The sequence below is a fragment of the Homalodisca vitripennis genome, chromosome 7 (assembly GCF_021130785.1).
Source record: "Homalodisca vitripennis isolate AUS2020 chromosome 7, UT_GWSS_2.1, whole genome shotgun sequence".
NCBI lineage: Eukaryota > Metazoa > Arthropoda > Insecta > Hemiptera > Cicadellidae > Homalodisca > Homalodisca vitripennis.
This window is the reverse complement of record NC_060213.1, coordinates 28,259,524-28,284,365: the sequence shown is the minus strand read 5'-3', so window position 1 is coordinate 28,284,365 and position 24,842 is coordinate 28,259,524. Positions and strand designations below refer to the sequence as shown.

General features: G+C 33.7%; 1 protein-coding gene across 1 annotated transcript in view; it reads left to right on the top strand.

Moving 5' to 3' along the window:
- Positions 1–24,842, top strand: part of LOC124365773 — a 128,125-nt gene that overhangs the window by 43,354 nt on the left and 59,929 nt on the right. Inside the window, exon 2 of the mRNA XM_046821780.1 lies at positions 19,862–20,110. Coding sequence (XP_046677736.1) covers positions 19,862–20,110 — 249 coding nt within the window. The remainder of the gene's footprint in view (positions 1–19,861; positions 20,111–24,842) is intronic.

The following is a 24,842-nucleotide window of genomic DNA, read 5'->3' as shown; positions in this document are numbered from 1 at the left end:
AGCTAAAAGATCGTTCCAGCCAAAAAAAAAAGAAAAAGAAAAAAAACGGGTCAAGAACTTTTAAGGAACAAAATTGAGCCTTACTACGTTCTTGCATGATGGCGTATGTGACTCCACGGAATTTGGTTGAGCGTTAGCGAACGTTTTTATATCGGTCTTATAGGCAATCATAATGGCAACGAGGTCACAGAATGCACAGATCTAGAAACAAACTCAGTACAATCAAATGGTATTTTATCACTGATATAGTAAAAGAATGAGACTAATGTGGATGTTGAGCTTAGCTCCAGTTTACCTTCCTCTTAGCGCAGCGCCCAGTGAAGCAAATCCCCGGATTCCTTGACAGAAACATTAATAATTAATGGTGAATCTACTCGAAATAGGATCGGTTTTCCTTATGTCCATTATCCATAGCATACATCCCATAACGAGATAAGCCGGTGTCTCCACCAAATCCATTTAATATTGCATTAGCGTTTATTAAATATTCAATGTTAGTCTCATGCTTAACCCCGGTTTGTCTTTAAGTTGGGCGTTTTATCTGAATAGATTCTTAAAATCATTTTACAAACGCGTATATGATCTCTTTGGGTATTCTAAAAATAATAAATAAGAACTTATTTCAAAAATCATAATACTTATTTATATAATGTATTAAAACAATACCTCATACAAAAGTGATAATTTAAAATGTTTCTTTATTTTTAATGAAGGTTATAAATGGCTTCCCTGCATGTTCCGGCTTACATTTTTTACATAAATTATGCATATTGTGGATTATTTTAATTGATTGCGCATACGTACACCTTAAAATATAAAAATAAAATACATAGCACTGTCAAATATTGTGTAACACTTTTCTATAAGCACTGGTGTGTTTAAGATGTTGACAATACCAAAAACATTTTGAATAATTTGAAAAGAACTTAAGGTTTATTCAGAAATTCTAATCTAAAGAGTAATGAAACTTTTAAAAATTTGTATTCCTTAGCTAAAAAAATGAATACATTCAATGATCAAGGTAGAAAAAGATGTGATATCTTCGTTGCATCCTAATAATTGAACTACTTTGATTTTTAAATGGGTTTCGATGGCCATAATTTTTACTAGCAAATATTCTTTGAAACGGACTTAAATGATTCCAGCGTATTTATATTAAGACTTTTACCTTTGCGATTGGTGATTAGGAACCTAACTATACCTATCATCACCCTCGATTATATTTACCCAAGGTAGGTATAAATAACCCAAGTTTCCAAAATGGCCATTAACATGTTGGAAGCTTTCATAAGCATATTGGTGGAATGTCCCTGGGTCAAAGACAGGTGGTTCGAATAAATTATCTGGGGGCTTCGTCAACAATTTATTTAGGTAATTGACGAGGAGGACCCTATTGATTCGAGAAAATCGCGGGAATGACTGTAGAGGAATTAACGAACTTTTAAATATAATTAAAGATAAAACGTCAAAAATATCAAAACTGATACGGTGGTGAGAACTGAAATTCTATAGACTGAATTCTTTTGTGTTTGTTTTCCACTGGATATTTCAAGAACTAGAAATTTTGCATGAAACCTAATTTTTACTTTAAACAAGGATGTGTTTGGTGATAACGCATGTTTCTCCATGAGATTTTGCTAAGCATGAAGGCTGGGAAAATGACTATTGTGGGCTGTAAACTTTTCTTTTCTACCTGATTATCTGTTCTGAGGATATCTCAAGAAAGAAATTAGCTGTAGACTTAAAATTTTACACTCAATTTCAGCGAACCCCAACTTGTTACGTGACAAGTGGTTGTGGTCTTGCATACTGCTGCCTTGTATATATAGAAAGATTATTCATATTGAATCCATCAGTTTGTTTATTCTTTTTAAATATTGTAAGTTATTTTCAAACATTTATTTGCTAAACAATCTTCTTAAGCTATTAAAAGGCTCAATATTAATGCACCTATACTAAATATTTCCTCAATGCCTACAACTATTGTAGCAGGCATAGACAAATTCAAACAATTAAGAACAAAATTTAACATATCTCTGTTATTTTATTCTAAATGTGTGATGCTCGATGTAACTTTTTCAGTAATTTAAACTCAAATTAATCTATGTTACATTTTTAGTTACACAAACTGCAACGTTTGCTAGTTCGACTATAAATATATCTCAACACTTATAAGAAATAGTATTGTATTTAATTAATTCATAAAAGGGTTTCAGTGACGGTGTGCAAAAGTATAGCTACTTACTAAATAGAACAAAAAACTGAAAAAGTAGAACGCCAAGAGGAAGAATGCAGCGTTGCTGTGGAAAGTTAATTAACTCAAGTTAATCCCTTTTACTTCTCCACCGGGTACATCTTCATTTATAGAAGGAGGAAAATCCTTGGCATGCTTTACTTCTTAAGAGTCTAAACCTCTACATCTTTAACTAAGCGAATTTCAGTATAACTATAATATGGTTTTTAAGGAATACATTGGTTTTTGTGATCTGTCTATTGCAGACTTGCATGACTAAATTTCATGACGAAAAATGTTTTGGCTTCACTACCCAAAACCACTTTTGATAAAAAAATCCATATAATTCATTCTTGGAGATTTTTCTTATTTTGGGAGGGGAGGGTTGTGGAAAACGTCTTGAAGAACATGCACATGTGAGTATTTACAGTGTTTATTTAAATTGGAATTAAAAAACCTTTCCAATTGTCTCTAATATTTGTAATATCTTACATTTTCTTTTGCAAAAATATTCAGGTACAGGGTTTTTTTTTAACAAACTGTCTGGAAACAAATGATACTTTTAAAGTCATATACTAATCTGAAACTCAATTTATTTTGCAACTCAAACAGTTTATTCTAAATAAGAAGTATCCATTATTTACTAAAACACACAAATCACAATAGAAAGTGTCGTTTTTTTCTTGGAATAAGCTTTGTGAAGTTATTTTTTACGTTGTAGCATTGTACGGTGTGCATCATGGCATTGCACACCGACAGAACACCGTTCTCTCCGCCCGTTTAATGAACACAGAGCGTTCCACCTTTGATTGTAATGTAGTTACCCAGTTGTGTAACTAACACAAGGTTAACTTCAGGTCAGCGAGTGAAGTTTCGAATTTTCCCAACAAAATTATTTAACTCACATTGATCTTAATTCTTGCATTCAAAATTTTCTGGTAAATAATCTCAAAACTAATCATGAAAAGACAAATTACATCAACTTCTGTTTACGTGGGTTGAATACTTATGAAACCCCAACAGTAATGATGGATAACATTGTTCTGGAAGAAACTGATTCTGCTAAATTTCTAGGAATACACCTAGATAAAGGGTTGACCTGGAAAGTTCACACTGAAAGTTATGCGCTAAATTGGCAACTGGAATTTTTGTCCTTCGAAATTTATCAAAGTTTTGTACGTCTGATGTCTTAATGATTGCTTACTATGGATTAATATTTCCATACCTGTCGTACGGAATTTCTCTGTGGGGCAGTTGTGCCATGTCAAACTTGGAAAGAGTATTCAGACTGCAAAAAAAGCTGTTCGAATCATCGCAAAATTGAACAACAGAGAGTCATATCGAATTGCCTTCAGGGAGCTCAACTTCCTAACTCTTCCCAGCTTGTATATTTTAGAGACTTCATTTTACTGTCGATTTCAGTGTATATTGACGCAGGGCAGTGATAAGAGACAAGAGCTCATGTTATCATTCTTGATTCAGAATAGTTATTCACTATCTCTCTCGTACAGTCATGCTATCATTCTTGATTCAGAGTAACCATTCACTATCTCTCTCGTACAATCATGTTATCATTCTTGATTCAGAATAGTTATTCACTATCTCTCTCGTACAGTCATGTTATCATTCTTGATTCAGAATAGCCATTCGCTATCTTTCTCGTACAGTCATGCTATCATTCTTGATTCAGAGTAACCATTCACTATCTCTCTCGTACAGTCATGTTATCATTCTTGATTCAGAGTAACCATTCACAATCTCTCTCGTACAGTCATGCTATCATTCTTGATTCAGAGTAACCATTCACTATCTCTCTCGTACAGTCATGCTATCATTCTTGATTCAGAGTAACCAATCACTATCTCTCTCGTACAGTCGTGCTATCATTCTTGATTCAGAGTAACCATTCACTATCTCTCTCGTTATCATTCTTGATTCAAAGTAACCATTCACTATCTCTCCCGTACACTCATGCTATCATTCTTGATTCAGAGTAACCATTCACTATCTCTCTCGTACAGTCATGCTATCACTCTTGATTCAGAGTAACCATTCACTATCTCTCTCGTACAGTCGTACTATCATTCTTGATTCAGAGTAACCATTCACTATCTCTCTCGTTATCATTCTTGATTCAAAGTAACCATTCACTATCTCTCTCGTACAGTCATGCTATCATTCTTGATTCAGAGTAACCATTCACTATCTCTCTCGTTATCATTCTTGATTCAGAGTAACGTTCACTATCTCTCTCGAACAGTCATGTTATCATTCTTGATTCGTAGTAACCATTCACTATCTCTCTCGTACAGTCATGTTATCATTCTTGATTCAGAGTAACCATTCACTATCTCTCTCGTACAGTCAAGCTATCATTCTTGATTCAGAGTAACCATTCACTATCTCTCTCGTACAGTCATGTTATCATTCTTGATTCAGAATAGTTATTCACTATCTCTCTCGTACAGTCATGTTATCATTCTTGATTCAGAATAGTTATTCACTATCTCTCTCGTACAGTCATGCTATCACTCTTGATTCAGAGTAACCATTCACTATCTCTCTCGTACAGTCATGTTATCATTCTTGATTCAGAGTAACCATTCACTATATCTCTCGTCCAGTCATGTTATCATTCTTGATTCAGAGTAACCATTCACTATCTCTCTCGTACAGTCATGTTATCATTCTTGATTCAGAATAGTTATTCACTATCTCTCTCGTACAGTCATGCTATCATTCTTGATTCAGAATAGTCATTCACTGCTTTTCCTCGTACAGTCATGTTATCATTCTTGATTCAGAGTAAAGTTCACTATCTCTCTCGTACAGTCATGCTATCATTCTTGATTCAGAATAGCCATTCGCTATCTCTCTCGTATAGTCATGCTATCATTCTTGATTCACAGTAACCATTCACTATCTCTCTCGTACAGTCATGCTATCATTCTTGATTCAGAATAGTCATTCACTGCTTTTCCTCGTACAGTCATGTTATCATTCTTGATTCAGAGTAACGTTCACTATCTCTCTCGTAGCCTACAGTCATGCTATCATTCTTGATTCAATATAGTCATTCACTGCTTTTCCTCGTACAGTAATGTTATCATTCTTGATTCAGAGTAACGTTCACTATCTCTCTCGTACAGTCATGCTATCATTCTTGATTCAGAATAGTCATTCACTGCTTTTCCTCGTACAGTCATGTTATCATACTTGATTCAGAGTAACGTTCACTATCTCTCTCGTACAGTCATGCTATCATTCTTGATTCAGAATAGTCATTCACTGCTTTTCCTCGTACAGTCATTTTATCATTCTTGATTCAGAGTAACCATTCACTATCTCTCTCGTACAGTCATGCTATCATTCTTGATTCAGAGTAACCATTCACTATCTCTCTCGTACAGTCATGCTATCATTCTTGATTCAGAATAGCCAATCGCTATCTCTCTCGTACAGTCATGCTATCATTCTTGATTCATAGTAACCATTCACTATCTCTCTCGTACAGTCATGCTATCATTCTTGATTCAGAGTAACCATTCACTATCTCTCTCGTACAGTCGTGCTATCATTCTTGATTCAGAGTAACCATTCACTATCTCTCTCGTACAGTCATGCTATCATTCTTGATTCAGAGTAACCATTCACTATCTCTCTCGTACAGTCGTGCTATCATTCTTGATTCAGAGTAACCATTCACTATCTCTCTCGTTATCATTCTTGATTCAAAGTAACCATTCACTATCTCTCTCGTACAGTCATGCTATCATTCTTGATTCAGAGTAACCATTCACTATCTCTCTCGTACAGTCATGCTATCATTCTTGATTCAGAGTAACCATTCACTATCTCTCTCGTACAGTCGTACTATCATTCTTGATTCAGAGTAACCATTCACTATCTCTCTCGTTATCATTCTTGATTCAAAGTAACCATTCACTATCTCTCTCGTACAGTCATGCTATCATTCTTGATTCAGAGTAACCATTCACTGCTTTTCCTCGTACAGTAATGTTATCATTCTTGATTCAGAGTAACGTTCACGATCTCTCTCGTACAGTCATGCTATCATTCTTGATTCAGAATAGTCATTCACTGCTTTTCCTCGTACAGTCATTTTATCATTCTTGATTCAGAGTAACCATTCACTATCTCTCTCGTACAGTCATGCTATCATTCTTGATTCAGAGTAACCATTCACTATCTCTCTCGTACAGTCATGCTATCATTCTTGATTCAGAATAGCCATTCGCTATCTCTCTCGTACAGTCATGCTATCATTCTTGATTCAGAGTAACCATTCACTATCTCTCTCGTACAGTCATGCTATCATTCTTGATTCAGAGTAACCATTCACTATCTCTCTCGTACAGTCAAGCTATCATTCTTGATTCAGAGTAACCATTCACTATCTCTCTCGTACAGTCATGTTATCATTCTTGATTCAGAATAGTTATTCACTATCTCTCTCGTACAGTCATGCTATCACTCTTGATTCAGAGTAACCATTCACTATCTCTCTCGTACAGTCATGTTATCATTCTTGATTCAGAGTAACCATTCACTATATCTCTCGTACAGTCGTACTATCATTCTTGATTCAGAGTAACCATTCACTATCTCTCTCGTACAGTCATGTTATCATTCTTGATTCAGAATAGTTATTCACTATCTCTCTCGTACAGTCATGCTATCACTCTTGATTCAGAATAGTTATTCACTATCTCTCTCGTACAGTCATGTTATCATTCTTGATTCAGAATAGTTATTCACTATCTCTCTCGTACAGTCATGCTATCATTCTTGATTCAGAATAGCCATTCGCTATCTCTCTCGTATAGTCATGCTATCATTCTTGATTCAGAGTAACCATTCACTATCTCTCTCGTACAGTCATGCTATCATTCTTGATTCAGAATAGTCATTCACTGCTTTTCCTCGTACAGTAATGTTATCATTCTTGATTCAGAGTAACGTTCACTATCTCTCTCGTAGCCTACAGTCATGCTATCATTCTTGATTCAATATAGTCATTCACTGCTTTTCCTCGTACAGTAATGTTATCATTCTTGATTCAGAGTAACGTTCACTATCTCTCTCGTACAGTCATGCTATCATTCTTGATTCAGAATAGCCATTCGCTATCTCTCTCGTATAGTCATGCTATCATTCTTGATTCAGAGTAACCATTCACTATCTCTCTCGTACAGTCATGCTATCATTCTTGATTCAGAATAGTCATTCACTGCTTTTCCTCGTACAGTCATGTTATCATACTTGATTCAGAGTAACGTTCACTATCTCTCTCGTACAGTCATGCTATCATTCTTGATTCAGAATAGTCATTCACTGCTTTTCCTCGTACAGTCATTTTATCATTCTTGATTCAGAGTAACCATTCACTATCTCTCTCGTACAGTCATGCTATCATTCTTGATTCAGAGTAACCATTCACTATCTCTCTCGTACAGTCATGCTATCATTCTTGATTCAGAATAGCCATTCGCTATCTCTCTCGTACAGTCATGCTATCATTCTTGATTCAGAGTAACCATTCACTATCTCTCTCGTACAGTCATGCTATCATTCTTGATTCAGAGTAACCATTCACTATCTCTCTCGTACAGTCGTGCTATCATTCTTGATTCAGAGTAACCATTCACTATATCTCTCGTTATCATTCTTGATTCAAAGTAACCATTCACTATCTCTCTCGTACAGTCATGCTATCATTCTTGATTCAGAGTAACCATTCACTATCTCTCTCGTACAGTCATGCTATCATTCTTGATTCAGAGTAACCATTCACTATCTCTCTCGTACAGTCATGCTATCATTCTTGATTCAGAGTAACCATTCACTATCTCTCTCGTACAGTCGTACTATCATTCTTGATTCAGAGTAACCATTCACTATCTCTCTCGTTATCATTCTTGATTCAAAGTAACCATTCACTATCTCTCTCGTACACTCATGCTATCATTCTTGATTCAGAGTAACCATTCACTGCTTTTCCTCGTACAGTAATGTTATCATTCTTGATTCAGAGTAACGTTCACTATCTCTCTCGTACAGTCATGCTATCATTCTTGATTCAGAATAGTCATTCACTGCTTTTCCTCGTACAGTCATGTTATCATTCTTGATTCAGAGTAAAGTTCACTATCTCTCTCGTACAGTCATGCTATCATTCTTGATTCAGAATAGTCATTCACTGCTTTTCCTCGTACAGTCATTTTATCATTCTTGATTCAGAGTAACCATTCACTATCTCTCTCGTACAGTCATGCTATCATTCTTGATTCAGAGTAACCATTCACTATCTCTCTCGTACAGTCATGTTATCATTCTTGATTCAGAGTAACCATTCACTATCTCTCTCGTACAGTCATGCTATCATTCTTGATTCAGAGTAACCATTCACTATCTCTCTCGTACAGTCGTACTATCATTCTTGATTCAGAGTAACCATTCACTATCTCTCTCGTTATCATTCTTGATTCAAAGTAACCATTCACTATCTCTCTCGTACAGTCATGCTATCATTCTTGATTCAGAGTAACCATTCACTATCTCTCTCGTACAGTCATGCTATCATTCTTGATTCAGAGTAACCATTCACTATCTCTCTCGTACAGTCATGTTATCATTCTTGATTCAGAGTAACCATTCACTATCTCTCTCGTACAGTCATGCTATCATTCTTGATTCAGAGTAACCATTCACTATCTCTCTCGTACAGTCATGTTATCATTCTTGATTCAGAGTAACGTTCACTATCTCTCTCGTACAGTCATGCTATCATTCTTGATTCAGAATAGTCATTCACTGCTTTTCCTCGTACAGTCATGTTATCATTCTTGATTCAGAGTAACGTTCACTATCTCTCTCGTACAGTCATGCTATCATTCTTGATTCAGAATAGTCATTCACTGCTTTTCCTCGTACAGTCATTTTATCATTCTTGATTCAGAGTAACCATTCACTATCTCTCTCGTACAGTCATGCTATCATTCTTGATTCAGAGTAACCATTCACTATCTCTCTCGTACAGTCATGCTATCATTCTTGATTCAGAATAGCCATTCGCTATCTCTCTCGTACAGTCATGCTATCATTCTTGATTCAGAGTAACCATTCACTATCTCTCTCGTACAGTCATGCTATCATTCTTGATTCAGAGTAACCATTCACTATCTCTCTCGTACAGTCGTGCTATCATTCTTGATTCAGAGTAACCATTCACTATCTCTCTCGTACAGTCATGCTATCATTCTTGATTCAGAGTAACCATTCACTATCTCTCTCGTACAGTCGTGCTATCATTCTTGATTCAGAGTAACCATTCACTATCTCTCTCGTTATCATTCTTGATTCAAAGTAACCATTCACTATCTCTCTCGTACAGTCATGCTATCATTCTTGATTCAGAGTAACCATTCACTGCTTTTCCTCGTACAGTAATGTTATCATTCTTGATTCAGAGTAACGTTCACTATCTCTCTCGTACAGTCATGCTATCATTCTTGATTCAGAATAGTCATTCACTGCTTTTCCTCGTACAGTCATGTTATCATTCTTGATTCAGAGTAACGTTCACTATCTCTCTCGTACAGTCATGCTATCATTCTTGATTCAGAATAGTCATTCACTGCTTTTCCTCGTACTGTCATTTTATCATTCTTGATTCAGAGTAACCATTCACTATCTCTCTCGTACAGTCATGCTATCATTCTTGATTCAGAGTAACCATTCACTATCTCTCTCGTACAGTCATGTTATCATTCTTGATTCAGAGTAACCATTCACTATCTCTCTCGTACAGTCATGCTATCATTCTTGATTTAGAGTAACCATTCACTATCTCTCTCGTACAGTCATGCTATCATTCTTGATTCAGAATAGTCATTCACTGCTTTTCCTCGTACAGTCATGTTATCATTCTTGATTCAGAGTAACGTTCACTATCTCTCTCGTACAGTCATGCTATCATTCTTGATTCAGAATAGTCATTCACTGCTTTTCCTCGTACAGTCATGTTATCATTCTTGATTCAGAGTAACGTTCACTATCTCTCTCGTACAGTCATGCTATCATTCTTGATTCAGAATAGTCATTCACTGCTTTTCCTCGTACAGTCATTTTATCATTCTTGATTCAGAGTAACCATTCACTATCTCTCTCGTACAGTCATGCTATCATTCTTGATTCAGAGTAACCATTCACTATCTCTCTCGTACAGTCATCCTATCATTCTTGATTCAGAATAGCCATTCGCTATCTCTCTCGTACAGTCATGCTATCATTCTTGATTCAGAGTAACCATTCACTATCTCTCTCGTACAGTCATGCTATCATTCTTGATTCAGAGTAACCATTCACTATCTCTCTCGTACAGTCGTGCTATCATTCTTGATTCAGAGTAACCATTCACTATCTCTCTCGTACAGTCATGCTATCATTCTTGATTCAGAGTAACCATTCACTATCTCTCTCGTTATCATTCTTGATTTAAAGTAACCATTCACTATCTCTCTCGTTATCATTCTTGATTCAAAGTAACCATTCACTATCTCTCTCGTACAGTCATGCTATCATTCTTGATTCAGAGTAACCATTCACTATCTCTCTCGTACAGTCATGCTATCATTCTTGATTCAGAGTAAACATTCACTATCTCTCTCGTACAGTCGTACTATCATTCTTGATTCAGAGTAACCATTCACTATCTCTCTCGTTATCATTCTTGATTCAAAGTAACCATTCACTATCTCTCTCGTACAGTCATGCTATCATTCTTGATTCAGAGTAACCATTCACTGCTTTTCCTCGTACAGTAATGTTATCATTCTTGATTCAGAGTAACGTTCACTATCTCTCTCGTACAGTCATGCTATCATTCTTGATTCAGAGTAACCATTCACTGCTTTTCCTCGTACAGTCATGTTATCATTCTTGATTCAGAGTAACCATTCACTATCTCTCTCGTACAGTCATGCTATCATTCTTGATTCAGAATAGCCATTCACTATCTCTCCTGTACAGTTATGTTATCATTCTTTACGTCACGTCGCATAGCTACGATCGGCGTAGTACCCGCAAATTCCGTAGAGAGCGTGCTGCTATCTACAAGTCTGGAACGTATACTTAACAATACTGTATCTACTAATAGTATTGTTTATCTATGAACACATACAGATCATTTATATAAAAATACAAAAACAAAATTTTGTGACCGAATATATTGATCATGACCTGGTTTAGAGACCAAAATGAAGGCGGATCTCATAACACGATAACTCGGATAAGCCCAGAGTGAGTTTACCCGGAAGGGGCTTAGGTCACTCCCCCCTCCCACCCCTCTTCATCCACCTAATCTCGTGTAAGATGACCTGTCCGTGTTGTACGCCATAACCTCTACACTTGTTACTGCTAAACCTGTCCTAGATTAATCGTCCGGGGCAAGATAACCTCTACTCCTGTCACTGTAGTGGCTGCGATAAATGTGGTAATTAACAACAAGATATTATTAAACCCAGGACAGTGTTACGGTCTCAACAGGAAGCGTCTATTATTTATACTGATCATAATAATGTACTTTATTATCTACCATGGAATATAAACAAAAGTTTTATCGCTTTAATCAATAATTGCAATTAAATTACCTTGTTAATCCAGTATTAAAAGTGCGAACGTTTGTGAAGAAAGATGTTTTGATGTTTAAATATTTGAATTTTTAGAATTTCGACACCAACTCGTACAAAATCCAATAAACCGATCTATATGAAGTTTTGCAGGTATATTTGAGCAGACTGTAATAACCGACTTACCCCGTTATTCGGTTGTTTTCATCCGAATTAACAAATTCGATACAATTAATTTGCCTCAACATATGATTTCAACTTATTAGGTACTGTAATTTTTAATGTAAACAATAAAAAGCAAGAAGTAAGGAAATTTTGAGAATCTGACAAATGGCGATGAATATATGGAAAAGATATGAGACATTTTTCGTGTGGGTTTGGCTCCCGGCGACCCATGGGGATAACCCTTTCCTCCATTTCACAAAAGCGGTTGCTCAAGAAAGCCGGGTAAAATATAAATATTGTAACGTTTTTCTGATAAGTAGAACTAAGCCATAGTTGGTTTTGTTCTTTTTCAATATAGTTGTTAAATTTATGTAGTTAAAAATTGTAATGCATTATTCTTGTTGTTCATGTATTATAGTTGTTGCACACGATTATTATATATAATCGATGTTGGATAATATATCGAATCGTTCAATAATAACGATCGAATGAAGGCTGTAGGGCGCTCTCCCTAGAATTTTCTATTCTATTACAGGAGAGTTTGTTATGTCTTTTAAAAAGGGTGTGCCTCTGATAGTCCATTTATTCAATAAGAAATTGCGTGTAAGGCCACGGGTAACTGTTAGTAAATTGCATAACTAAACTAGAACCGAAGTAAAAAACGGGTTAACTTTTATTTTTGATGACTTGTCGTTTGTTTCTAATTTTATATATTTTGAGAGTTTATTCTGTAAAATCTGGCAGGATAAAATATAAAATGTATGTAAATATATCATTATTAATTAATATACAATGTACTCGAGACTGTGTTTTCGTAAAAAAACATTACATTTAGCAGCATATGCAGTAGTACCCAACTTTTGCACCACGATAACAATAAATTTAGTTTATTTATTTAATTTCTTGTAATTACAATAGTATTTCTGAAACAAAAGGTTTCCTCAAATAAGTAGAACATTTTTTAAATTTACATTTTGTTACGTTGTTTTAAACGTAAGTAAGATTTCACACATAATAAATTATAAAAATATTAATAGACCTAAAATTACAATGTTGTATATGCCTATAGTGATTTGTAAAGTGTTGCATTTTGTTCCAAAACGCTTTAGATAAACATTGGAAAAAGGTAGTAATTATATTTTATAAAACCATAATTATATTGCTAAATTCAATGTGATAATTTCCTCAACTACATAATCAGTTTAACTCTTTTTTGCCAATCATTGCTTCTGTACTTATTTAATGCGTTTCAAATCAACATTATCTAGCCTTGAGCACGCTGTTGTCCTAAGGGAGACCCTAACCCCTCCATTCCCCTCGCCCTTACATTGCCCTTGATGGTCTCAGGGCCACACCTTCTATTGTGGTTCAGTTCATACCCTACTACAATGGTCTAAGGGTGCCCGATATAGTATACTTCTCGCCAAACGATCTACCAGGAGGACATAAATATACATTCAGCTGAAGTAAGAGTATCCTTCGATACAATATAAAAGATTATCTAAAAATTTCAAAGATTTATACGTACTACTAGTATGTCACTTTCGTTTTCAAACTAAGATCGATGAAATTGTTGTAGAATGTGACTGAAAAGAATAATATTTCTGGAAATTTCGTTGTGATTTGAATAGTCGGCTTTGGCACTGAACCACAACTTTCAGACGTGTAGATGAGTTGTTTTAAGATTCTCTTAAAAAAAGGTAAACATAAATAAAAATAAACTAGTACAAAAAAAATTCGTAGTGATAATATTCTTTGTGAAAGCAAAGAAGTAGAAATAAAAAAATATATACCTAAAATCATCTACATAACGTCATAATACTGGAAATGTTTGACACAGTAGTAGCAGTCATACTTATATCTAGCTAAATATTTTTTCTCAAAAAAAAAAAAATATTGAAACAACCATGCTAGATACTAGATAATCTTAATTAAATCAAATATATTAGATTAAATCTTAAAGTACGACATTTAACGAATACAAAGGAAAATAGAAAGTAGACACTGAGACAGAGTGATAGGCTTGGTCCACAAATCTCACCCCCCCCCCCACCTTTCATAGACCACACACTGGGGCCAAATATGTCGGTTTTGATGACGTCAATATATTGGGAGGTGTTCTGTATTATATCGATGATTACATATTGATGATTTTCATTTCCAACAAGTACGAGGTTTTTTCAATCCATTTTTTTATTCTTTTTGTCTCCATTTTTAAGGCAGCGACTTTGTCATTAAATTTATTGATTTTTATTACTCATTATCTTATGTAATCTTGTCTATGATTTGTTTATAGCAATTTGTTATTTTGTAATTTTTAAATGCATTACGTACAGTTTAAGATTATACACCTGAAGAAGGGAGCCGATATCAGTGTTTGAAACGTTGTGTTTCTCTTATTGTCAGACAAAGCGATGGCAAATATCCATATTTCTGCCACCACTTCAGGGTTATGCAATATCTAAAACCATAATTTCACACCTTTTTCGCATTTTATTGCTATCATTCTTTCATTCAAATAAATAGAGGCATTTTAAATTTCATTCTGGTTCCAAGGACGTAGCCAGCAAGGTTGTCCAAGGGGTTCGCCCTCCTCCAATTTTCAATTACTTTGTTAGTAAAGTATTATTATTATTTAAATAATGCAGTATTACTGATATGTATTGCTGTTCTCAACAAAGAAACGGACCAAGAACTTTTTAAGGAACAAAATGGGGCTCCCTGTCCACTACGGGAAAATACCAGTTGTCTGGACCCCTCAAATGATCTGGACCCCCCAAATATTTTCTGACTACGTTCTTGTCTGTTCCTGCATTACTCTGGTTGAAGTTGTTAATCTTAATTACTACGATTGTATCAATTAAACTCAAATCGTATTGATCCATTGTCTAAATTAAATTTAAAATATTGGTATTAATATACGATTGTCAAAAATGTAATGTTTATAATTCGTAACTATCGATGTTTCTTACTATCGATGTCTCTTACTATCGATGTCTCTTACAATCGATTCCTCTTACTATCGATGTTCCAACATTGCCAAGACCCGTTTCAGGTTTACACGCTTGGCCGCCAAACTAATAAGACATATTCCCTAGGGTCAATCTCAACCTTAATGGCGTTCCTCATACCAGTTCAAACTGCTTATTTTATATATAGGAGGTCACATGCTTCATATCCTTGGTCAGTAAAATAACTAGCGATTTAGAGATTTAATAGTCTTATTGCTTTATTATTTCGAAGATACAACATGTTGTGGTGTAAACGTTATAAAACACAAATACAAACCTGGATATTAATTAGCTTTATGAGTCCTGATATAGGATGAATGAAGAATAAACTTCAGACCATGCCTTTCTCTAGAAATTAATTAACGAAAAATGTCTTATTTTGTTAAGGATTTCTCATATTAAAATTCCCCAGGCAGTGTTTATCACGATTGTTACTCTCTTGGCTCTAAACATATTAAATTTTTGCTTAAAGTATTTTATTGACGAAGGAATATTTGATAGGATAATGGTATTTCGGTCATTTGTCATCGTTATATGTTACAAAATATAAGCATTTCAAGGATTTGAATCTACCCTCTTCTTCATGTCAGGAAATAATTAGTACATATACAAAGGAAGAAAAAAAAGAAGAGAAGGAAAAGGGGTCAAACATACCCGAAAACTTCTTGGAATCCAGACAGGAGAAAGTGAACCCATGCTTTGTCACTGTACAGTTCGAGGACTTTAGCTGCGCGCGTCACCTTGTGTGTGTGGCGATAGGCGGGAGGGGTGGCGGGGTAGCATTATGCGCTGCGTCCCGAAAACATATCCTGTGACTCATGGGTAAAACCCTCCTTTTAGGAATCGTATTGGCCCAAATAACTCATCACACTCGCTACAATCAGGCTGTTTTGTTACAATGCTGATTGTGGTGGAATTAAATAATAAGAGAATACCAAATAATAGCAATAATAGGACTTGTCCTTGTTTTTCAGTTGCTGTAGTGTTGTTTAACGTGTTTTTGAAAATAACGTATTTGTCAATACTAATCTGCAAATCGTAATCGTGAGTTTAAAGTCGTAAAAGAGATTGTTGCGCCTTCATTTCAGCGGCTAGTACGTAAACGCAACCTGCCACACAGGTGTCGTTTATTTGTTGTAAGGGTAGTATTTGGGGCCTACGAGCAAAGCTAAATTCCTTCAACTGTACAGGATGCAAGTCATGGGCAGAAGCAGTCAAGAGCACTTGTCTCACATTACACCAGCATAAGTTAAAGTGGGATACTGTTATCAACCCTAATTAAAGATATAACCTATATAGAATACTCGACCCATATGTTGGTTCAGATCTGTCAAATTATAATAAGACCAGGCAAGACACTTGCTTCACTCTTGCATCTTAGATCTCGCTCTTTCTAGTCAAATTTGAAATTCCACAGCAGTTTCTTTGTACTTGCATGATTTAACACGTATTGTTGGAATCCAATTGATATTAAATTTATGTGTGTATTTCTGAGATTTTATTCATTTATATTTATTTAAATTATTTTTAAAGGTTAAAGGGTCTATCTGGACGACTAACGAGTGAATCAATTTGTTAGTCAGCACTCGTGGCAAATTAGAAATGGTTCATTACATGATATGAACAATTAAGAAAATCTCGTGTTATTTACAGATCATATTTAGTTACAGATAATATTTCATAAAATTGAAAAAAATTGGTATAATGAAACTCATAAAGTACTTGTGTATTAGTAATTTCCAGAACAAAATGTCCGCACAGTAAGCATAATAAAGTTCAAAGCAAAAATAAAAACAAACTACCATAGAAGTTTTCATTACCAAAAGTTATTGTTTTCTGTGCGCGTTTTACGAACGATGTAAAGCCAGGTCGGAAATACAATTAAGCACCTAAAGACACTTTTACTCCGTGTGGGAGAACAACGGGTTTTAATCATACTGGAAACAAACTTAATACTTACACGTTTTATTTAATACTTATTGCATATTGACTTAACACAGTAATACTGTCATTTTTATATACAAACAAAACTGTGTTTTTAGATTTAGTTTTACTGAAACAGTATCGGAGTTTGAGGTTAGCTCACTGAAAAAACTTGAATTGTGCGCCAGCTGATTTTTAGATATTTGTTTTTATTATGTAAATGCCTTACGGCTGACTTGGAATTACACAATGAAATAAATTTCACTTAATTAAACTATTCCACTGTTTTCCTCTGTGATTGCCTTCGATCATTCTTACTCTACAAGGTTATATGTTTCTTTTTAAGGTTGTCAGAAATCGACTTATTTCCTTATATAATGTTGCGTCCAAACTGGATAATTTTTTTGAGTTTTTCTGAGCTATCGTCATCTGGTATTCTCCTAATTTGTTGGAAACATTAGTTCAATAGTCCATGCATAGTCAAATTGTGGGCATTTCATTAGTAGATGCTCGTTATAAGGTAACGAAAAAAAACCGTTATGACAACATTAAAACAGCTGTTTTTTTGGAGCTCTGTATAGACGAAACACAGTGAAAGTAATTAGTACTCTAGGACCTGGCACAAGTTTACCAAACAGAAATTACATCAAACACGCCCGACACCCAATTAGAAAGTTTAGTTTTCCATTCCGTAGGTTCTGTTCCCTTCGCGTACTCGATATAAAATATTAAACAATACAATCTTCGCTCTCACTGTTTGCCTGGATTCGTTCCAAATAACGTTGGTTGTTGGTTGAAGATTTTTACAATTTCCAAACATTTCTTAACCAAACTCGGGAAGTAGAAAAGTAACGAAAATGGAATAAACTTAGCTTCGATTTTTCCTAAAACTCAATTCTATAATCAACCTATGCTAGCTTAACTTAAAAAGAATGGAGCTTTATATACTGTATCAAAATGTAAAGGTTTTTTAAACAGAGAGCAAAGACAAATTTGTTTGTTATCTATATCTTCAGTTTCATTAGGTTTCTTACGTGGGTTGCATCCTGCAGTGATAACGCCTGGGTTCATTTTCTCCTGTCTGGACTCCAAGGAGGTTCTGGGAATGTTTGACCCATTTTCTTTCTCTTCTTTTTATCTTTCTTTTCTTTCTTTTGTAATGTACCAAATACTCTCTCACCTGATGAAGAGGATAGATTTCAATCTTCGAAACGTTACGTTATACATTTTGTAACATAACTATGGTAAATGTTCTAAATTGTGTTATCCTTTCAAACCTTCTATCATCAATAACAAAATTAAAACAAAGAAGTTCTAATGTTATTATGCTGTTAAAAAGACTTAACCCTTGATGTCGTAAATAAAATTGCAAAATGAAAAGCCAGAACAAATCTTTGATTTGGTTTTTATAATGTACCTTTAAAATGTAACCTAAAGGTAATCTATTTGCAGTGTGAATAATGTATCAATAAACGGCTGCATTACTTTGTATGAACGACCTGCTTCTCTTGTTATTTCCTATTATACCAATGTGAGTAACGTAGATGTATATAAAGAAATCCATTATACTAATTTGTATGAAATACATAAGTGAGGGAAAGATCACCAGTAGACTATTTGCTCGGGTCCTAGTACGGATTGTATTGTGAATGTCATTTTTGAAGTGACTACTTCTTTTTGCGGACTATGGATGTATGTTTTGCAGGGGGGGGGGGATGGAAATGCAGTAGCGGGACTGACCTACAAAAGTGACTACTTCTTATAATGGGGCTGTGAATAGATGAACTCACTGCATAATTCAAAAGCAGTATTTAATTCTCATCGAATTCTAAATTAAATTTCAGCGCGGTTAATACTAATTCCTATTCCAGTTCACTACTAATTTCGTCCTGACGAAATTTGAAACAGTGTTAAAAATAAACTGATTAGATCTTTTCTAGCTAAGAAAGCCATAGTGTAATTTAATTCTGGAAGAAAATTAGTCTTTCTCTTGATTATAATAAATAACCTTTACTCAGTTACATTGAACCATACCTTACATTCGCTTAAAAAGTAAATTACATAAACACAGATTTTATTGCAAATTTTGCTGAAGAAACGTCAAAATCATTTATTGACCTTTTAAAGAATAAATTAAATTTAACAATGTCAAACGATAAAAACATAAGTACAACGAGATATAGAGCAACAAGATATTTAGCAAAACTTTATTCCAAAATCTGTACTCCTTATTTCAGTTATTATAAATCCGTAATTTCATATTTTAAATATAACGAAAATGAAAATCAAGTAATTATTTCGGAAGTATAAATTTGTAGTGAAAAGATACTGACCAAATTATAGAACTAATACAAACTATATTAATCAACGTGTATAAATATATGTATATATGTATATATATATATATATATATATATATATATATATATATATAAATGTAATGAAAATAACTAAAACCCTTTAATTACATTAATATAAATAGATAACCCTATAAGTGGAGTTAATAACATAATATATATATATATATATATATATATATATATATATATATATATATATATATATATATATATTACTTTAATTAATATTCAGAATTTAATGATAATTGTAATATATGAATTGTAAAAAATATTTAAAAAAATATGTATACAATTAATAGACAATACAACACTTTTTATGTTAAATAATTTACATAAAAATTATATTTTGATATATCAAAAATAACCATTTAATAAGTAGCAAACGAAAAAATAAGAATTAGTCACTTCTGTCGGTCAGTCCCGCGACTGCCTTTCCACTTTTTGCCGTATTTTGTGTTGGTGGTGGTGGTATTGATGAGGGTGACCATCAGATAACGATCATCACGATGATGTCCACAGATCCTGCCGGCCATGAAGGACCGAGACCAGGACTCGGTCAGCTCTGACGAAGTTTCCAACGTGGGAGTGAGCAGTCAGTGTTGTCCCGACAAGGCTGCCAACCCTGCCTACAAGAATGGCCGAAGATTCCAGCTGCTGCAGATGTTGATCCTGCCGTTCATTCCCATCCTAGCGCTCATCCTGCAGACGTCCTTCACGCTCAGGGACATCCTGTATTACCACCAAGAAGTATCGGCTATCGAGATGCAGGTATGAACTTTATTTTCTAACTAGTCGTTCTACCTCTAAGCGATTTTGGAATTCATAAGGAATTATTCAAAATAGATACATTTTCACAGTGGGCGGTGGAATATTTTCTTTTAATGGAAGCAACATTAGTCATATGATTAAATATTCACACAAATACCACAGTCTAATTTTCCATTTATTTATTATAATATGTTCTTTAGTTTGTAAGTGAGTGCTATTAGTATTGTTTATTGAGGTTATATACTTTTTCAAATTTGAGTTGGAAGAGACGGCTGAAAAAGGCTCCGACTCAAAATAGACATTTTTCACTATTCATAGTTGTTTTTTTAAGTTTATGATAGAGGATGGAAGATTTGAAATGATAATAGGATTTTGAACATTTGCCATCGTTATATGCATAACGAGTTTGTGCTCTTGGCTGCTGTGCAACTTTATACAGTTCGTGAGGTATCACTTAATTACTTTAAGTTTGAGTGGCAGTCCCTTGCCACATTCACTTGAAGAAGAGGGTAGATTGCAATCCTCGAAACGTTGTGCTATATCTTTTTAATACACTTAACGATGGCAAATTTCCGAAATCCTATTATCCTTCCTTCACAATTGGATTCCACGAATTGGGGAGTTGTTAATGTCACTAACCACCTTCGATTCAAATTGTAATTAACAAAAAGTGGTAATTGCTATATACCAAACTAATATTTTTTTACAAAAAAATGTCACGTTTTACAAAAAACTAAACTTATTTCTTATCAATGATGACGTAATTGCTTTCAACTGAGAATATTTAAACCAGGGCTGACCATTGTGGTGAGATAGTTTTACGCTATCATTTTTGTTCGTGGAACTGTGTTATTTTGTTTCAAAGATATGATTAACACGCATTTGAGAACCCTGCATCGTGTATATTTAAATCTTTCACGGAGTTACGTAACGTTTTCTTTTCAATATGGACTGCAAGAAACGTTTTTTAACCACGGGTAAACAAACGTATAATGTTTTTTGTGATGTTGATTTTAACTTGTGTTATCAACACGATAAGCGTTATCGCTGCAATAGCGATGAGCGCCATCTGATAATGTACTTGGGTAATTCTGATTACTTACTGGGTCAACTTCTTTGTATCGCTTTATTTCATATTTTAGTACGACCATGCAGTTAGTTCTCAGGCTGCGTTTACACTGGCAAGTAAAGCTGCACGAGAAGTTGCGCAAATGCTGTCCCATAATGTGAATAAGGATTAGCAATGTTTATCTCGTGTACTGTCGCAAATTATTGTGACAGATACTGTCGCTGGTTCTTGCGACAATAAATGAGAGATTACCTCTTCACCTAGATTAATGAAAATGTTGTGAAATTATTGTATATTGGCGGATGCCGTTGAAATAATAATAAATAAATAAATAAATTACACTCTTCACCTAGATTACACTACATTTTGTAGTCGGATTGCAGACGCTACACTAAGAGAAGAGGAAGGTGAACTGGAGATAAACTAAACCTTTTTATAAAAAAAAAAAAAAAAAAAAAAAAAAAAAAAAAATTGTATATCGAAATGTAAATACAATTAGTTATGTTATCTCTTGTCGGAAAAAAAAATATATTATGACACGAGTAGTAATTATATTGTAAATGCAGTACTTTTAACTTTCAGAAAAAACGATGATTTCTTATTTATACATGGAACTTGGTGATGCTTGATTAAATTCCATATTTACATGACAATTAGTCTGGAATTTGCTCCACATTCCTTCAAACGGTATTTGTGAATCCAGCAGACGCTTCTATACTGTATGCTTAATAATTTATTCCCTTTTTATAAAGTATTAGCTTCAAGACGCCTTCACATTAAACTTCTTTAACTCTCCAAGAATAGAACCGGGGACCTTTCTGTTAGAACCGCTGCATTTGGTGATAACCGTATCCAGCCTAACTTGTATACGTATAATTGTATACAAAACTCAGAGATATACAAAACTGTTTATATTTGACCCGATTTATATATTAGTTTTCACAATTTTTCTCGTAATATATTAAATTATACGTTCAATGGATATTTGTTATGAATTAATTTTTAAATTTCTTGATGAACACAATATTATATAGATCACAATAAGACAATCACAATTTGTTTATTTTGATAAGTAAAGTTATCATATTTTGTTACTGAAACCCTGTGGTTTTAATAACAATACTACGCCACATGGAGAATTGCAAGAACATGTTTACTCAATATTTACGAAATACTACACTTTTATATTATTTTTGACAGCCTCTAATATTCTACCACATGAAAACTGCCATAGTCTACTTATAAAGATTGTCAATTCAGTTCAAAAGCGATCTTTTCGTGTAAAAATCCATTTAGTACTTTGGTAGTATCAGGAGGCCATTATTTCGTTACCAGTTTTTCATACCAAGGACCTAAAAATATACATTTAAGAATGAACGGACTTTATTGGACTTATTGTGAAAAAAAACTAAATGTCATTATGACGATCTGTTCTTGTTACTGCCTCCGGCAAGGAAGTGATGTCGACGAGAAGCCGACTACTCTGTCCCAAGACTAGTTTTTTAGGTTCCCGGCAAGAAAAACCGCTCCAAAAATAGTGGTCTCCGAATAATAGCAAAATACCATATTTTTTATGAATACTCTTATGGTAAAACACGTTTGTTGTTGGCTTTTATACATTTTCCAATGCATACATTATCAGTGTTCAAAGCAAGATAAAAAAGTTTCGCATAATATCTTCATAAATAATTGTATATTTTCTTCTAAAACCCTAAATTTTTGTCTCCAAAGCATTTGCCACTTCCTGCATTTTGACCCAAAAAATAATGTGGCACTTCACACGATGTAATGTTTTTCGTATCTGGCACCAAAAGGGTTATTTGCTTGATGGTCATGGTTATTATTTATTATAACATTATCTCATTGTATATATTATATAAATTCTTTTAATTTTATCCTATCAACCGCATGACTTTCATTTCGTTTTGAATACGTGGTTATAAATGAGGATGATAAATGAGGACTCGATGATTATACTAAGCGGTATAAAAACCGAATCCTGTTATCGTAAACTTTCCAAGTCAAGGAAGATTTTGTTACCTTGACTGCTAAAAGACTTCTCGATAACATCCCATTTCACCAATTTTTTTTTAATTAGGTACAATTTGACCTTAGTTTACAATTTAAATGCTAGATGTTTCTTCTATGGCCTATGGATATGGTCATGACTCTTGTCAAGGTCACACAAACCCCAAGGAGATCACAGAAATTAAAATATAGCAGAAACAAAGCAATATCAAAGCATTTCGAAGCGTATAACCCTTGGTGTTTTTATATTAAATTTGCATTATATAAGCGTGTTATTATAATCACACATAGGGGTTGAAGGAATGTGAAGTGACTTTCATTCATATTGTCACGTGAATGTGAAAATCAATTAAGCTTAACAGAATTCCAGGAAACTTAAGCATTTTTTAAATAATGCCTATACAAGAAGCAATACATTTCTTCTCATACAATAAGTATTTTAGTATTTGTTTCACCATGAAATTAAATAAGTATCCGTCCTTAATAGTTTTCTAAAAAATAAATACATGACAAAATGTTTGGAATAATATTAATCTCAAATCGTTTAGCATACTTATTTTTGGCCGTGAAATTTAAAAGTATGATTACACAAGTATAACATTTTTAATTTTTGTGTGTTTTTTATTAAGGACATGTATCAGTTACTTGTTACTGCTTAAATATTTCTAAAGTATACATTTTACAAGATAGACTTTTATATGCATATTAATATTATTAAAATCAGTCACATATAGGCTAATAAGTTTACTATAAAAAAGAGGTTAAACACGTTTAAATAAATTAAAATCCCTTTATTTATTCGCGAACGTTTCTCAGTAATACACTGTTTCCCAGAACAACTTGTCAGTTAAAAACTAAATAAAAGATAAAAGTGCAATGTTACAAAACACAATTAAAACATTAAATCTTAATCGCTCATTAGTTCTATTTATGTACAAATACTCACTTATCTAGCATAATCTAAATTTGCATAAAATCTCATTATAAAATCGGTAAAACTATACTAAGAGTAGTCATCTTTACAAACATTCAAACAGGCTCCTTGTTGATCTAAAAAGCTGTCCATGTAACTCATATAGATCTTAAGATTATCGTCATTCTTAACGGGTTAAATCAATCCCATTATAATACAACCGGTTCTTTAAATATCGAATTGGAGATACAATTAAAAACTGACTAATTCAAAATGTTTTACTATGAAATCCTTTTTAATTACGAGTACAAGAATCTGGACAATTGACAATTAAATTGTCACAATCATTAATTACCATAAATTCGTACGATTATCAAATATTAAAATGATTCAAGGTTTCTGAAATATTTTATTTATTATCTATTTTAGATCATAACTGGATGGATTGTAACGAATAAAAAAACAGACGACTAATCTCACCACCATCTTGAAAAAATGAACTGAATTGAATTTACCAGCGAATTGATCAAAATCACCGTAAAATCATAATATTAAGTTTGATTGGAATGAGCTACAGATATTACGGTAATTTTGTTTTCATTGTACACAGAGGATGAATTATGGAACATAACCTTATATAAATAACTAAATTCCAAATTTAATATTAACATTTTATCAATTTTAAGCATCTTTAATTATTTGGATACCTCCAAGGTTATACT